Here is a 17,734-nt window from a genome sequence, read left to right as displayed (position 1 = left end):
CAGGGAGTCGAACCGGAACTGAACCCGAACCCGCGAAGCGGTTTGAGCGGTTAATTTCATTAAACCCGAACCGAACCCGAACCGCTAATTACGATTTTCTAAAAACCCGAACCGGAGTTGAACCCTATATTTTGTTTGGCGTTGGACCCGAACCGGAACTGAACCAGTAAAAAATGCAGTCTGTTTTATATTTTGCGATTTTTTTTTCAAAATAGCGAATACGCGAGATAACACTTATAGGGCGTGTCAAAAATAACAGTGCACGGTAAAAAATCTTGTGGGGTTTGATAAGGCCAGGAAGATGATAGATAGAATTAAATTGAAACGAATGAAAATTTGAACCGGTTTAAAAACCGCAAACCGGTTCGGACCGGATAATTTGCTCAAACCGGAACAAAACCCGAACCCGAAAATATACAGTTTTATAAACCTGAACCGAACCCGAACCCTTAAAAACAAAACGAAGTGAACCCGAACCGAACCTGAACCCGTATGACAAGCGGTTCGACTCCCTGATTATTCGGCACCATAATCAATCACAAATGCTATATTGTTAAACAAGCCCAGTTATGGCCATCGCACTGCGATACATGTAACTGCATTGATTTTCACCCTGTTTATATTATCTGCCGCGGGTTTGCAACAATCACGACGAGTTATGAAACAAAAAACGACATACATTTTGTGTTTGAATCGTTGTGCAAATTGTGTGTTTCACTTCGTGACTTTTTAGTCTTTTTGCAAGAAGGCTGGGAGAGGTTGCAAGTTAATGCAAATCATTTTGCGTCTGTTTCCCGGGCCTGACATGAAGGTGTAGAAAATAGGAGATGGCCAACTACTATGGGTTTGGGACAGGCTCCGGCAATCAACATTACAGGTTGGTCAAAACGCAACAGTTATAATTTACAGTGAAAACTTACAACAGCCGTTTTGCATCAACTTTTTGACATGTTTTTAGTATGGGGGCACCCGGGTCATACAACAATCCCACTTTTGGGGTCCAGCAACCCCCAGCAGGTCCAGGACAACAGTTTATTACACCAGCTGGAGCTCAAACCCAACCTGTTCAACAGCAGCAAACGTACATGGCAGCTTATGGACATGTTCGTGTAAGCACCATACCCCCTAAAAATAAGTCTGATATTGAAATTCATTAAACTTGTACAGTCAAAAGTTGCCTGATTTTTAAATTGTTTGAGAAAAGGTACAGTTACCTAAAGATAAGATAAGTTTAAATATTTGTTGTGTAATATTTGCCGAATAAATGTTATGTTTTTATTGAAACTAGCCGCAGGGAAGCTCATCCGCTTCAACACAATATCAAAACAGCTACAACTATGGATCCGGCGGACCTGCTCCACAGCAACAGGTATATTTAAACCTTTAGTGACTTTGAGGATATTTTACCAGATGTTGCCATTGCCATGACACCCTCATCACAGATCCTTCTTTCACCAACGTCTGCCAACTGCCAGCATCTTTAAAAATTTCTGATGTAAAGAAATAGGTGTATATCATGAACATATATATTTATATACAATCGAATGGCGAAACAAAAAAAAACAGAATAATTCGTAACTTAAAGTACAGTTTGAGCTGAACAGTTTGCACAACCCTCAGTCTTAACTGTTTTGGATGCCATAATTTCCGCTTGTGATACCTGTTTTTTGCATTGTTTGCACACAATAGGTTTACAAAAAAATCAGGCACATATGGCTACTAGGCTTCATTTATGTCATGGCCACCAATACATATATTTTAATAAACATGTTCACGGCCACACAAACTTGTCTGGCCATACAGCCTCAGGTTGTGCACCCCTGAAATAGACAGAAAAACTTTGCCTGGCAATAGTACTTAATAATGTTTGTTTTGCAGGCAAACTACAATAAACCAGCCTCTCAACCACAGCAGTATTACCAGCAGACAAGTTCATCTGCATCCACAGCATGGGGAAATTCATCAAGTAAGCATTACAAAAATATAGGCACTGTGTTATTTTGTATCTATAATAGAATTAGTTTTGTTGACTATTTTGTGTTTTGAATATTAATTACCGCAGCATATTTTTTTTAATGCCAGAACACTCTCTTTTGCTACATCGTTTTGCACTCCTCCACTTCAATTTGTGTTTTTTCTTTGACACACATTCTTAAATTTTCATTCATTTATGTGCATAATTGTGCTTTCTGGGGGGCATCTTGACTGGAAATTGAAAGTTTATTCTATGCTTCTCTGTCATCATGTTTTCTTTCCACTTAAAACTTGTTGATAACAATAAACATTAATTGATGGATTAATATTTCAACTAATTATTCAAATACATTTTCAGATATGAATGTTAAAACCCAACCTCAACCACCAGCTCCCCCTTCAAGACAAACCATGTATGCAAATAATGGATCATCAAACTACAATCAACCTGTTGGCAATGTTGTTGCACAGGTATTATACCATTTCAAACCATAAACATGTTTTGTGCAGTTTACATGGATTAGGGCTGTTCAAACTGCAATATTGTGTTCCAAAGCTTGAGTGTTTGATTCACAAATAAGGATAATAAAAACGAACCTAAACCAATTTGTCCTAAACTGTATTAAAACATGCTCAATATGTATGTATTTATGTTAATAGCTATTGTGAGTTACAAGCACATGGCTCTTACAACACAGCATCATTTTTTTAAAAACTTATTCCAAACTTACATAATAATATACAGTTACAACTTACAATAGAGAGTTCCACATGCTTTAATGCATCTGTCAAAAATTAGTGTTCTGAATGGTGGCCTTTTTATGTGTATATTTAGGTGTATTAAATTGCTTTGTTTCCATTTTGTGCCACAATTTTTTTTTCTTGGTTTTGCACCATTACTATAATTTTACTCAAATTATTTTTCAGCAACAAGTTACAATATCAACCCCGTCAACCCAAGGCATCCAGGGTTCACCATCTGTAAACTTTAGATCTTCAAAGGCTCCGGTGAGCATGTGTAAACCCTATTAATTGTTATGAACAGGGTTGCTGAGTCGAAAGATATAATTTCCAACCCCTAGTATTCTTACAGCTTCAGCTCTTGACTCTGTAAGGTCATCATTGCATTTTAAAGGGAAAAAACAAAAATTTACTCTCCAAGCTCATTGATTACATTAACATATTTAGATAAAGGACCTGAAAAAAAACTATCGCAAATTTGACTCTTGAACCCTGGTTGTTAAATACAAATTTGTACCTGGTTCTCCATTGTAGAAATATTAGTTTGTTGTGTGTTGCTTGAAATGAAACAAAAATTTTGAACTGAATTTTTCTGTTTATATTCTACTCTCATGTTTTTGTTTAATGTTTTAGACCCCAACAACAAGTAACAATAACAAGAGTTCTTATGGACAGCCACACTCTGGAAGACCTCAGAACATGTCAAACTATGAGAAAGCCCTCATAAGTGCTGCAAACTCAATCTATCAACAGCAGCACAAGGGTGGGGGTGGAGGGGATAGTAGTGGAGCAAATGTGAAAAACTTGCCCTACTGGAAACAGAAAAGAATCCAGGCTCAACAGAATCGAGACCCCAACAAACCAATCATTGTAAGAACGTTTTGTATTGTTTGAGATTTGGTTCATACAAAACAGGAATAGTATGATCACCAAATTTTGATGCACGAAAACTGGTCTGATGCTCCACCTTTTTAACCTAAAAAAGTGTCCCAGATATTTTCAAATAGTTATGTACCCAATTTGTCAAGCTTTTTTGGTGATCTAGAAAAAGTACAAAAAGCGTATTTGCTGTTATCAATATGCTGAAATGTTGGATAAAGCATGTCACTTTTTATAGCTATTTGGGTTAATATATTCCTCATTGGACAGATTCCTGCATAATGTTGTAAAGACACATATTTTGAAAAATTATGTCAATTTTGATTTATAGGCTTCAGAAGTTAAAGCTTACTTGTATGCATGGCTGGGCAAGGAACGTACTCGTCCGGAATACAACATCACAGCCCATGGAACTTCACCATATCGGCACTCTTATGTCTGTGAAGTCATAGTACCTGGATTTCCTTATGTTGGCAAAGGTACTGCTGGCAATAAGAAAGATTCACAGACAAGGGCTGCTTGGGATTTCTGTGATTACCTTGTGCGAGAGAACAAGATGAAAGAATCAGAGTTGCCTATAAGAGAGGTATATAGTTGTTTGAAATGCTAGACCAGAAGTCATCCATAGATAAACATGCAAATATTGTGTTATAGTGTGTTGTGCATTTTAATTACAATAAGTAACTACTTTGGTGTAAAGAGTGAAGTAGTATTTTGCTGCTCAGTAAATTGTTTGTTTGTCTTTTTTAGTCCAGATTTAAAGCATCAAGCAACCAGTTACCTGCAGGCTACAAAAGTCGTCCGGATGCAGAAATAATTGCTTCTGTTACAAAGAAAAAAGTTGTCTCAAACAAGATAAACTTTGTTGGTAAGTTTGTTGCTGGCCTATTTTTGAAATACAGTGCATTATTATGTACATAGGCCAATGCAGTGGTTCCCAACCTTCCATGGACCGTGGCCCCCTAAAAGTGTCATTTTTGCCTCGTGGCCCCCTTAAAATGTAAATGGCAAACTCGTGTGGAAATTGGATACTAATATCGGCTTTAAATAGGTCGAATAGAGTAAATAAGGGTCCGCATTCGTAAAAAGCCTCAATATAGAAAAATAGTATGCAAAATAGTTGATTAAATTAGGGATATTTTAGTGGGTATTTCGGGTAAATCTACATCTGTGGCCCCCCGGAACACAGCTCGTGTCCCCCCTGGGGGGCCATGGGCCCTGGTTGGGAACCACTGGGCCAATGTGTGCAAGCATGTGAAGCATATACATTTTACTTTTACATTTTATGGTAAAGTTGTGCCATCTATTACATTTGACACTATAGAGATGTTTGTTTGTGTATGTAACATAAAAATTTTGAATAAACACCTAACATAAACTTTTTTTATGCCATCTGGAACTTATCTGTTAGAAAATATAAATATGGGAGTATTAATTAGCACAATAATATAATATCTATTAGGGATGTGCCAAAACTGCAAATGTTCTGTTTGGTCGAGCACCGAGCATCTCAGTTTAATGCTCGGTGCTCGGCCGAGCACGCTCGGTGCATTTTGACGTCACAAAAAATCCCCTTTCTATGTTTTAGCTCTACAAGGTCTCTTACGTCACCGGCGGTGTTTTATTAAGCTGTACATACCCATAAGGTACGCGTTTTTCCACCATCTAATACATTAAAAAAATCAATCGTTTTTGTTTATAGACACCCTTTAGAACAATAGTTACGTATGTCAGCAGGGCATGAATATGCAACTTTAACGCTCGGGTCAGTTTGTGCAACTGCTCGGCCGAGCACCGAGCATTAAAAACAGCGATGCTCGGTACCGAGTACTCGGGTTCTGGCTCGGCTCGGCGCATCCCTAATATCTATATGATTCAACTTGTGGTCTGACCAGCAGTGTTTTTAGTTGCTTTTCAATCTCATTCATGTGCTTACATTTTAAGGTGGATCCACTCTTCATCTTTCAAACAACCAAACAGACGCAAAAGCAGAGATTGGTCCAGTGGCATACCCTGCAATGGCAACACAACCAGCAAAACCACTGGCTCCCATCAAAGTTGAAGTTGCACCACAAACAACTGACAAAGTGAAGCTGATAAAGCTTTCTGAGAAATCGACAGGAGCTTTTTCAGTGACGCAAAGAGATGGTGGTGAAGCAGCTGCTTTAAAGAATGGTAATTTTTGCCTGACCATAAGTGTTTAAACATCAGTAATGAATCATAGTGTGTGACATGTAGATTTTTACATACTCAACTGAAGCATTTAGGATACTTGTTGAAACAGTTGTTTTTAGTTATGCAATCTGATAAAGCATAAAATTGATTTTGCCACCACAATTGCATTATTAATTCTAAACAAGAAATATAAGTTAACAATTTACAAACAAGTTAAAAGAAATAAAGTGAAGATCACCACACATGTTTCAGCAACTATATCCGACCTCCAATGCCATGCACCGAAAAAACAACATACAGCTTTTGCAATTTTAGCGTACTAGCTATTGATTCTTTTATTGATTTCCTTTGTGTAAAAATAAAACTCTTTTACTTTCATGTCATAATAGGCAATCTATTTTTTAGGTTTTTAACCTTATATAGATAGTGGGTTTGGCATATTGTTTAAAAAGAACTAATTTGAATCTTTCTTAGTTGGTTGATCAATATCAAATTTTTGCCACAGATCCTATTGGAGAGAATTACGTTGATCAAGTATGGACAGATGGTCGGGTGATAAGATACAGGTGCAAATTATGTGAATGTGAATTCAATGACCCAAGTGCCCGTGAACTCCATGTCAGAGGACGACGCCATAAACTCTCCTATAAAGTAAGACTCTTGACTGTTTAGGTTTAAAACACGTACCATTTATGTAACATACTTTATTATTTGTTCAGAAAAAAGTGGATCCAAGCATTGAGGTTGATGTAAAATTAAACCCGAAGCAGAAAAGTCTGATGATGATAAAAATGAAGCAGGAGGCAAGAAAGTAAGCAATCTATTTGTTTGTTTGTTTATTAATTTGACTTTAAAATGCGGTTGGCTAAGTTGATATATATAGATGGTCTATATTTTGCATTTAACAAATTCTGTTTTCTTGCATTTGTAGGGAGGCAATCAGGGAGCAGAGGAAGAAAGAGCAACAGTGGAAAATAGAAATGAGGAAGATGGAAGAAGAAGATATGAGGTTTTTATGCAGTATTTTATTCTGTAACAAACAATCAGTAAACACTCGCAATCAAAACTTTTGTGTTGTGGGTTTTACAGTTAAAACTGATTGCTTTTTTGCCAAATATCTATCCGTTTATATGAGACCTATTTGGCCATTAGCATGTTCAAATGCATTTACAACTGGTTCAGTTTAGTCTGTGCATTTAGGAATTTAATATATGTTGTGTTTGTAATTATGGGTCCCCTTCCCTGAAGGGGACACATATTGTTTTTGTCCGTATTTTTTTTTTCTTTTTTCTGTCTAACGCTGGTTTGTTAAACGCATTTGGTCAAGAAAGAGTGCTTCAAATTTATTCAAATTTGGACAGATGTTAGTTATTAATCTAAATTTGATCCTCCTAAATTTTGACCCCGAATTACCCAGCGGTTCACCCACAGGCCCCCAAAATGCAAAATTTTTAAAACATGGTTTGTTATATGCGTTTGGTCAAGAAAGAGTGCTTCAAATTTGTTTAAATTTTGCCAGATGTTAGTTATTAACCAAAATTTGATCCTCCTGAAGTTTGACCCTGAATGACCCAGGGGTTCACCCACAGGCCCCCAAAACGTAAAATTTTTAACGCTGGTTTGTAACGCTCGTTTGGTAAAGAAAGAGTGCTTCAGATTTATTCAAATTTGGACATATGTTAGTTATTAATCCAAACTTGATCCTCCAGAAGTTTGACCCCGAATTACCCAGCGGTTCACCCACAGGCCCCCGAAACGTAAATGTGTCTAACGCTCGTTTGGTCAAGAAAGACACTGTAGGCAGAAGTCCCAAGAGAGTAACTCACTGGTTTACGATAGCAGGAGGGCTCAGGTTGACGTCGGACAGACGTTTCACGAGACGTCGTTTTGGTGATCAGAAATCAGCTGTTTTGCACAGCAATGCTATTTCGTTTTATTAAGTTATCACTCACATTTTTAGTTTTGGCAAAGGTTTCACACCTATGACGTGATTTAAACCTAATAAGCGTGCTTCGGTTTCGTATATGTCAAGCAAAACTTGTTAATCAAAATAAAGTTGAAAAAATAAACTTGACATTTTTGCAAGATAAATGTTTTTTTTTAAATGCTCGTTGTCAGGTTGGCCGCCGCATGACCACGGGTTACTTAAGGTCAACTAGTAGGTATTACTAACACAGTTCAGAACTTTCTTTCGTCATAACGTAGCGTTTTTTTTGGAATAAATTTAGGAATCAACACTCAAGGCATGTATAAATTAGGTTAAACGGTGTTGTTGAACAGTTAGGACGGCGTGCTATTGAAAACGGTGTCAATAGGTCAAACAGTCGTTTGGCGTGTGCACTCTGAGAGGTTACTACAGGTCAATGGTTTTGCGAAACAAAGTTAAATGAAAAACAAATTGTTATGTGTACACTTGTAGCAAATTGCTTTTTAATTTAAAGTGTCTGTAACACAACTGTTGCAGCTTTCTAGAAAAATATGTGTTTAAAACCTGACCTTGGATGACAATATCTGGGTCAAAGCAAGAGATTAATATCTGGGTCAAAGCAAGAGATTAAATGAAAGTATTTCATTCGTTCTTTTTTAATGTTTTTGTAATTATATGACAATAATAGTGCAAAAAGAATACGAACAAAAATTTTTTATTGTTGGGTTAATGCTTTCTAAAAATTTGTCCTTAAAAATCTAAAAGTCACCGCAACATTTGTTTACCGTAAATCCGCACAAACACGTGTGTGGGGACCCATTAGTTTTTGTTTACAAAAACAATCATATGTATAGATCAAATGATGTGTATAGTAAATTGGTAAATATCGTATAGAATATATAAAATGGAAGTATATCAGAAAGCCACCTTTCTAGTATTTCATTTACAATTCTCTGATTTATTAGGCTGTATGAAGAGGAACTGTATTACCAATACCAAGAAGAAATGGTCCAGTTTGAAGAACAAGTTGAATTTCACAGAAGAAGAGGAATTCCTGTGCCACAACACATTTTAACTCCAGTCCCACCTGTACTAAGGTTCTTCAGACCTCCTGCTATGGCCCAGTCTCAGGTAAATTTCAGAAAAAGTTTATTCATTTCCAAACAAAACACAACCTTATGGGTTGCCATCGACTTGAAACCAAAAATAAGGACAACCGAAAAAATCAAATTTTCATACGAAACAAAGCAAGCGTTTGTGAACAAATCTTTGCATTTATACGAGCCATGACATATCATATGCAATATTTTGCCCAGAAACAATCTGTTCCAGCAACCCCTTGTTCGTAGAAAATGTTTCGTGCATCTCACAACAGCTCAGGGCTTGGTTTACTTTTACTTGTAGCATGGATTTGACTCATAATTGTTGAAAATAAGACAAAAGAAGGACTCAAGTCAAAAATAAGGACATTTCTTAGAAATAGGGACAATGAACTTTTCTAAGACATAGCCCTTCAAAATAAGGACAAATCTTAGAAATAAGGACGGTATGGCAACCCTGCTTATAGCACCGGGCACTGCTCATGCTTGACAAAATCACAAAGACATCTCTGCCCTAAATCACTATTCTTTACTTTGTTTTTCTTTTGTGCCCTTCCAAGGCCCTGTTTAGTGCATGAAAGCTTGTTATGACTTATCAGTCATCCATTATGCTGATTTAGTGAAATGAATGGTGTTGTTTTGCTGGTAATTCCACCTGGAAGTGATAACAGTCAATGACACCCCAATTATGTTTCTTCTCCATGATCTCGTAATATATGATGTTAGTGGGACCCTGTGATACCTGCCATTTAGAACACGGCCCTTCAACCGGGGTTCCGCGGAACCCTTGGGTTCCATACAACCTTTCAGGGGTTCCGCCAACTTTAAGGGTCGCACAGGGGTTTGCAAAGCTTTTGTGTAGCAATTCAAACATGAATGATTCATAATATCATTGTTGCGAACAGCAATGCTCGCTTGTACAATCTAGTTACTCTTGGTTACACCATTGATCAATTGTGACGTAATAATCAAAGTCTTGATACTCTCTGTCTGAAATGTGAGATAAATGTACAAACGACCAATCTAAATAATATGCCAATGTGTTTCAGTAAATTGTTTAATTTAATTGAAGTCAACATTTGTTATGTGCTTGGGGTGTGTCACATAAAAATGTATGTGTTTTTTTTCATGTGGCCTACTTGAGTAACATTCATTCAAAATAATTTTGTGGGGGTTCCCCAAAGTATGACAAAACACCTTGGGGATTCCGTGTCACTTAAAAAGTTGAAGAGCACTGATTTATAACATGTCACAGCCTCCATAATACCCCAATTCTGTGTTATGGTGAAGTACTTGTATTCTGACTAGGGGTTGGAACCCAATATTTTAGTCATATTATAAACTGGATGGTCAAAAAAAGATTTTATACATACAAAACCTTTCATTTAGCAACTGAAGACAATTGATGACCAACATGTTCTAAATAAACATTCCCAAATCTACCCAACCGAGGAAGAATTGACTAACGTTCAAACTGCTGTACAAACTGTTGAAGCTGCTTTGAAGGAGGTTTCCACAACTATTCATGAACAAGAAATGAAAGTTTTTACTGCTTCCAACCTCAAGTAAATAAATTTTTCTAGCCAACGCCTTGCCATATTTGGGAAAGCTTACAGGGAGACAAACTTGATTTAATGTGCATTCTGCACGCATGCATGTCATATTTTTGATGTATGGCACTAAATTCTCATGTGTAACACTAAAAATTTTTTGTTTGTTTGTTGTATTTCTCTCCTTTGTGGGTGGGCAACACCTAAATGCACTATGTTCACAATGAGTTCGCTGTTCAGCTGCTCTCTTCTTAGTAAAACCATTGAATCATATATTATTTGATTTCTTAAATTAGTAGCACTGAAGTTATTTTCACAAAAACACAAGTGGTGAAGGCGGGATTAGAACCCATAACCTTGTGATCGCAATGAGAGTGTGCTAACCACACGTAAAAACACCTTGCAGCCTTAAACATTATGTTGATAAAATTTAAATTTATACATGTATTGTGCTTTTTTATCTACTATCATTTTGTCTTCAGTGGAAAAAAGCCACAACCAGAGCGTCTGTTGAAGGCAGTTCTAAGAATTGGGGCACTTGCTAAGGGTCTCTTGCTCCGTGGAAATCTCAGTGTGGAACTTGTGCTGATGTGCAACCAAAAACCTTCCAATACTTTGCTCAATAGGGTTGCTGACCATATGCCTAAACATTTGGGGGTGAGACTTATTAATTACTTTTTTTCTGCATTGCACTTGTGGCATCTGTCTCAATGTCGTTTCCATTGACAGATCGGGTCTGAAACAAAAATGACAATGGAGATAAGTTATGAGGAATGTGGTTTTCTGCTAAGGACCACTACCCAACCTTGTGTAACAATAAAAGTGGTATTGACAGCCACACAGATGCGACCTATAGAAGAAGGAGGTATGATAGCAGTTGCTCTGGCCTCCATATGGTATTGGTTAGGTGTCTACAATGGTGTATGGTAGTGCATTTTGCCAATGATGTGCCAATTATGGGTTTTTCGATAGATTTCTATGAATCTAAATATTGATTGCCTGTTGTCTTTATTGCATATACAGAAAATTGTTTTTTGGTAGCATAATTAAAAATTTAAACTTAATTGGGTTGAAGTGATAAAATGTTTGCAATTAATAGCATTGTGTGCCGTTTTGCCATACAGCACCACAATGGCTAATTTGTTTGTAAAAGAAACGAAGAGAACTTAATGGCAACCAAAAAAGTGGTGTCACTGGATCAACAGCAGAGGGACAACTATGTCAAAAAACTTCAGTGGTCGAACTAATCGATATTGTATTTGTTTTTCTCGCATGCGTCTCCCTCTGCTGCTGTGTAATGCACGGCATGCCTCCCTCCTTGAAATAACCTCTCGCGTTGCCCTGTCTTCGAACATTGAAGCCGGCGCAACTAAAAGCGACGTGAAGCCAGACCCGCCTGACATTTTGGATCGGGAAAAGTGCTGCCGGGCGCTGGCCGCATTGCGTCACGCCAAGTGGTTTCAGGTTTGGCTTCCCACGTTCTTCCACACACCTTGTCTGCACTCACAGACCAGGGCCATAACGGTTCCTCTAAACTGAAAAGTTGGGCCGACGTGTTCGTGCAGTTGTGACGTAACATACATGTCATTGTTACGTCATTGACTGAGACAAATGCCGACATGAAAATGTTCCCCACGATTGCGACAATTTAGAATTATAAAAAGAAATTAACGCATTCAAACGATGTTTCGTAAAATAGCATGTTTCACCGAACACCTTGACCGCTTCGGCCATTCCTGCTCTTTTAGAGGAACCCAAAAGGCAACTACATAAATATTTGTGCTTTTTATGTGTGTTTTGTTTTTATGCTTTCATAATTCAAATTACAAGTTGTGCTTAAAGGGTTTTGTGGGTATCTGTGTACGGCCAAAATATTCTGTGTTCGAGTAAAATAAGCTACTTAGGTAATTATGGGTGCTTTCTGATAATTTGTTCTTAAGAATCTAAAAATAACTGCAACATTTGTTTTCCGTAAATCCGCATAAACACACGTGTGGGGACCCATTCGTTTTTGTTTGCAAAAACAATCATGTATGTAAATCAAATAATGTGTATAGTAAATTGGTAAATATGATATAGAATATATAAATGGAAGTATATTAGAAAGCCACCTTTTTAGTTTTAACAAAATTAATACTTTTCGTTGGGCTTATGGTTATTTAAACACTAAAATAGACGGGTAAATAATGATCAGTACTGATTCATATACAACAGTGATTTGTTAAAGTTTTTTTCGTAACACAATGATTGGAAATGTGCATTGGTCTTTGACGTTTCGGCAAGTCTCAGAATGAAGGCACTTGCAAACTAAAAATAGACAAAAAAGGCGCATTTCCACTTTCCACATAAGCACACAGCGTTTGTTTGTGTTTAACTAGGCTTATATCATATACACACACTAAGTACAAGTTAATAAATATTTCTGGTGACTACCGTCGCTGTGACAGAAGATGCTTTAAAACTCTATGTTAACTTCAAATGTCAATCACAGGCTAAAGCGAATGGTTTGCAATCCTGTGTACTGGTTACTAGAATTATGAAGGACTTATGCGTACGCGTGCCAACATGGAGTCCACTAATAAGTTGGGTGAGTTGTTTTTATACATCTAAATACCATTAGTTCTGTGAAATTGTTTGTGTAAACCCAAGAAGTTTTGATGACATGTACGGTGGAATAAACTGTTGAATACTTACTTAAAGCAGTGACTACATCTGAGTCCACTTGTACTTTTAAAATATATAGGTTTCAAAAGAACACCAAATTCTCACGTAGCTACCTTTGCATTATAAAACATTTCACAAGCAAAAACATGTTTAAATTTTTCCACTACATTTAGGCTGTGGAGCTTTTGTGTGAGAGAGTGATTTCAAGTGCCACTTTGCCCCTTTCGCCGAGTGCCGCTCTTCAACGGGTGTTTGAGGCATTGGCGGCTGGCGTGCTCTTGCCTGGTGGCCCCGGCGTCATGGACCCTTGCGAACGAAAGCCGACCGACGCCGCTGCAGCTCTTACAAGTCAAGAACGAGAAGACATCACTGCTTCGGCACAGGTTGGTCAAACCGTACAAAACAAACTCAAAACCGTACAAACTCAACCTGGCCTGGTTAAGTCAAAACCGTACAAACTCGTGGCCTGCTTAAGGCAGCCTGGATAGTACGTATTGCATGGGAACCTATTGCCAAAATAGCTAGGCCCATATACTGTACCCAGAAGCAACAGTTTAAGTTTGATTTTCGCACCAAAACAACGCTTTGTTGCAGTTAACCATACACTTCTGGAACTCAATTGTAAAGACAAAACGGTACAAAATCGTACACTTGATAGTCAATGGATTTGAAACTAAGTTATGGCTATTGAAAAGTGGTTATAAGGTCTATTTAAACACCCCCTACCAATGAAAAAGAATATGTATCTTGCTTTTCCAGCATGCTCTGCGCCTTCTGAGCGTTCGAAACATCCATAAAGTGCTGGGAATGGAGCCGATTTTATCCAGCGGCCAACGGGCTGCACGAAAGCGCTCACAAGATGAAAACATTGATTCTAAACTACAAATAAAGAAGCTAAAAGCCGAAAAAATGGACTGAACCTGCCGATTGTGGGCAGATTTTAGACAATTTGTGAGCTATTGCTTGCTGCTACACTGCTAAGTTAAATGTGTTTTTTGTGGTTGATTTCTTGTTCAATCTTGTAAATAAAAACACACCGCTTCGTTGTTCCCATACGTAGCTCTTGTATTGCACGACCACACAATGTACAAGACTGAAGACCAAAACATGATGACAAAGTTTTATCGTTGAAGGAACACGCAAGTAAAGATGCATACAGGCACTAAATGTACATGCATAATACAATACAGTTGAAGGCACTTGCAAACAGGCGAAACTTTGCCTGAAAATTTAATTTTAAAAAGTAAAAAAGCCTTGGTAGGGGTTAATGCGAACTTCATTTGTTACGCTTCCTACAGGTTTTGTGCTTACTTCAACACAGGGCATAGAAAAAGAACAATTGTGACAAAAGTGCCACTTGCGGTAAGAAAAGTATTTTGTTCACCACACTCAATACATTGGTTACTTTTAAAAATGTATACACGTTTTAACACTTATATGAGAACAATCATTTTCTTCACGTTGTTGAGGTCACGAGTAACTTCGTCCTTTACCAGCTTGATCTTGCCGTTGACCAACTTGTTTGTGGTATCAATACTTTCTTTCACGGACTCAAATCCATCACGATATTCGCTCTTCAATCGGGCAAACTCTGATTCCATGTGTAACGTTAATCGGTCCATGCTATAACCAAGAAAAAAAATCTTTAGGGAACACTTTTCGTGATTACGAGGTGGTTTTTTAAAGGGACCGCGATACTGGATGAATGGTTGGTGAGCTATTGAAAATCGCGTTGTTGTTCAATATTCTTCAGGTAGTTCGAAATAGGCTTCGTGTAAAATCGACAAACGATTAAAACGTGTCTAATACAGTCAAATTGCTTTTTATGTGCAGTTCAAAATGTATGGTTGTTGTTGGTCGCCAAGATCGCAAAGATTGAACAACACTGCCCAAAACCCAGTAAAATATGATGGTTTAAACTAATTTGGGAAAAAACAAATAAAAAATTATCTAACAGCCAATGGAAGGCAGCTCTACGACAGACTGCTCTTTGCCCGCTCAGAAGCAAACAAACATAATTTTACCGTTGTGATGTTTCTGCTTTATCTGCCTTTTCCTTTAGTTCTTCCTTGCACTTTTTATATTCTGCTCTGCATTCCTCAACTGATCGCTGAAGTGAGTCTATTCGCTCCATGACTTTGTTTTCAAATGTTTCCTGTAATGTTTAAAATTACTCAATTCAGATTATTTGGGACATGTCAAATTGTAGGGTATTTGACTACTGGCACAGCAAAACTAAATATGAAAAGAAACATATTACTTATGCACAAAGCAAACTATTCAACATTTTCTGATACCTGTCTTGTGTGTGCTGCATTTGCATTCATCTCCACAATTTGCATTAGCTGTTGTTCAATCCGCATCCTTTCTGTCTCAGCCCATCTCTTGTTGCTTTCGATGTTCATCCGAATGTCTTCAATAATTCGCTAAAGTTTTTTTGATATACATCTTAGCTTTTCATTATTTGAGGTTAAAGGTAAAAGTGTACCGAAATCCAACCTTCAACCTTGAGTCAATATCTTCCATTTGTTTGCTGCTGTTACCCCTCATGGATTGAAGTTTACCCTCTTGTTCACTTAGAAGCTTGTCCATCCTTCGTGTCATGTCATTCATCTGTACACATTATAACATAAGGAGTTTCTGTAAATGTCATCTGAATGTAGAATGTATTAGAAAGTTTTTAAAAATCGGAAAGTCTCATGATCCATGTGTATATAGAGCTGAATTATGTACCTCCTTTTCCATTTGTTCAGTTTTACTTTTATTTGCTTCAGCAGTTTGTCTGATTCGATCAGTTTCTAATTGGGCACTGCTGGAAACTACTCTTACATCTTGTGCAAGGCGTGCAATTGAAGTGTCACATCTAAAAATTAAGGTGACAAAATGTAATGGATATTCATTTTCTATGATTGACAGGGTTTTTCCTAAGTATAAATTGTAAAACATGTTCACCTTACAACACGACCTCTTAAATCAGAAACCCCAGCATGAGCTAGTTGTTCAACATTTCTTGTCTGAAGGGTTGCATCTTGTGTTTGCACATCTCTGGCTGCAACCTTTCAGGAACAAATTATTTATGATTTGATAGAAACAATTGACATACATCATACCGACCTCATATTTAATTGACTCAATGTCACGGCTCAACTTTTTCACAGTGCTTGTAATTGTGCGAATGTGTTCATGCCAAAGCTGTTGCAGTGCTGCATCCATTGTGGAGGGTTTAAATTTGTCACTTGTGATGTGGTCTTTTAACTGCAATAGAATGTTATTTTAGTTCTACACATAAATGAATGCCAACATATATGGAAGTGGTAGATTTAAATATTATTACCAACAAGTTCTCTCACAGGTAGCATGCCACGTTAATGTGAAATTTATCATAGTATTTTGTTCACTCCAACATGTCTTTAAATTACCTACACAAACACTTGCAATACAAATATCAAAAAAGAACAAACCAATATCTAATGAACAGTATCAAATCTAGTCCTAAAGCCAGCAAGTCAATAGTGCATGTAAAGTCGATGGTGAACTATGCAACAAATATAAGTATAAGTTCAAAGTAAAAATCATATATCTAGTCACATCTTTCCATGACCCAACTCATTACCATGATCTGACAATGTAACTATAACACATCCCAATAACATTTTAACACTTCACATAAATTACTTCATATGCACGTTCTACTAATGCTTGAGTTGTTTTCTCCTGCTGAAAAACCCGATCTTCCAAGTCATTTAACCTTCTGCGACTTCTTGGGGACCTGACAATTGGAATGGCAAACAATTACAATACAGGTTTACAAGAAAAATAGTATTTATTGTGTTTGTTTGTTTGTTCAGTTTTCAGGTTACAATATTTTCCAAATTTTATCAACAATTTTGTGCTATTGACTTTGTTCAAAAAATAACTTGTGAAAGTTTGCATTTCAGCCATATAATTAGACATACAGTTTAATTTTGATACAAAATAATATCATGGAATAACACGAAAAACGCAGAGACTATAGTCTCTACGATTTATAAATCGTGCTTCGAAGAGCCAGATATACATTGCACACTGTTTTGCATTAATTGCAAAAAATGCAAAAAGTACAAGACTTACTTCTGTACGACCACAGTAGAACCTCGATCGCGATAAACTTCGACAACTTCACTCATTGTTTGTGATCCTCCTACCACTTGTCTCTATTGTTTTGTCACTTTACTCAGCTGGTGGTCGCCTCGACATCAACACCAACGAACACCACAGACTCGTCGCATTGTTGTCGTTAAATGTAGCGGTTAAATACAACCATCTTTTTTGCGCACCCCACTATCGTATTTCCTTGCTAGATTACCACTTCGCTAGGTTATTCTAATTTCTAACCGACATGCAACACCCCTGCACGTAATTTATGTACTTGTGGTTATGCCTGTTATATTTTGTGTGTTGTTTGCAACAACCCAGCTTATATTTTATTTTAGAATTATTATTACAAATCGAATACCTTACTAAAAACCGTTTTTATTTTCTTCGAAAACGTTTTTTTATGTCAACTAGCTACAATCTGAAACAATTCAAACCAATTATTCAATACAGTACACAACTATAGCTACTAGCTACCGTAAAATTGTTGCAAAAATATTATATTTGCTTAGTTACGTTGCCGTGTAGGCTACTGCTTGTGACCAAGATTATGAATTTCTGAGCAGTTCCATTGCTACCGGCACAAGAAA

General features: G+C 37.2%; 2 protein-coding genes across 3 annotated transcripts; one reads left to right on the top strand and one right to left on the bottom strand.

Annotated features, from left to right (window-relative positions):
• Positions 1 to 724: 724 nt before the first annotated feature.
• On the top strand, positions 725 to 14,065 carry LOC145213508 (zinc finger RNA-binding protein-like). 2 transcript variants are annotated; one of them, XM_080081812.1, is made up of 21 exons: positions 725 to 877; positions 959 to 1,109; positions 1,289 to 1,369; positions 1,879 to 1,966; positions 2,333 to 2,445; positions 2,902 to 2,982; positions 3,349 to 3,585; positions 3,926 to 4,180; positions 4,345 to 4,462; positions 5,539 to 5,769; positions 6,275 to 6,420; positions 6,489 to 6,580; positions 6,701 to 6,778; positions 8,662 to 8,827; positions 10,186 to 10,361; positions 10,829 to 11,003; positions 11,076 to 11,211; positions 11,707 to 11,810; positions 12,838 to 12,933; positions 13,184 to 13,393; positions 13,770 to 14,065. In XM_080081812.1, exons 1-21 carry the CDS (start codon positions 828 to 830, stop codon positions 13,926 to 13,928), a joined length of 2,943 nt encoding a protein of 980 aa, XP_079937938.1. In that variant the 5' UTR covers positions 725 to 827; the 3' UTR covers positions 13,929 to 14,065. The 2 variants fall into 2 exon arrangements, with proteins under 2 accessions (XP_079937938.1, XP_079937939.1); XM_080081813.1 differs by lacking the exons at positions 11,707 to 11,810; positions 13,184 to 13,393; positions 13,770 to 14,065 and having other exon boundaries at positions 12,838 to 12,902.
• On the bottom strand, positions 14,051 to 17,335 carry LOC145213509 (protein FAM81A-like). Its single transcript, XM_080081815.1, has 9 exons — positions 17,121 to 17,335; positions 16,686 to 16,779; positions 16,125 to 16,265; positions 15,963 to 16,066; positions 15,744 to 15,873; positions 15,510 to 15,623; positions 15,308 to 15,436; positions 15,035 to 15,165; positions 14,051 to 14,633 (listed from the first exon to the last, which is right to left on the bottom strand). Exons 1-9 carry the CDS (start codon positions 17,174 to 17,176, stop codon positions 14,444 to 14,446), a joined length of 1,089 nt encoding a protein of 362 aa, XP_079937941.1. The 5' UTR covers positions 17,177 to 17,335; the 3' UTR covers positions 14,051 to 14,443.
• Positions 17,336 to 17,734: the final 399 nt, after the last annotated feature.

This window comes from Phallusia mammillata, chromosome 2 (assembly GCF_965637545.1).
Source record: "Phallusia mammillata chromosome 2, kaPhaMamm4.hap1.1, whole genome shotgun sequence".
Lineage (NCBI taxonomy): Eukaryota > Metazoa > Chordata > Ascidiacea > Phlebobranchia > Ascidiidae > Phallusia > Phallusia mammillata.
Note: the sequence above shows the minus strand (reverse complement) of the source record. Positions and strands in the feature narration are given on the sequence as shown.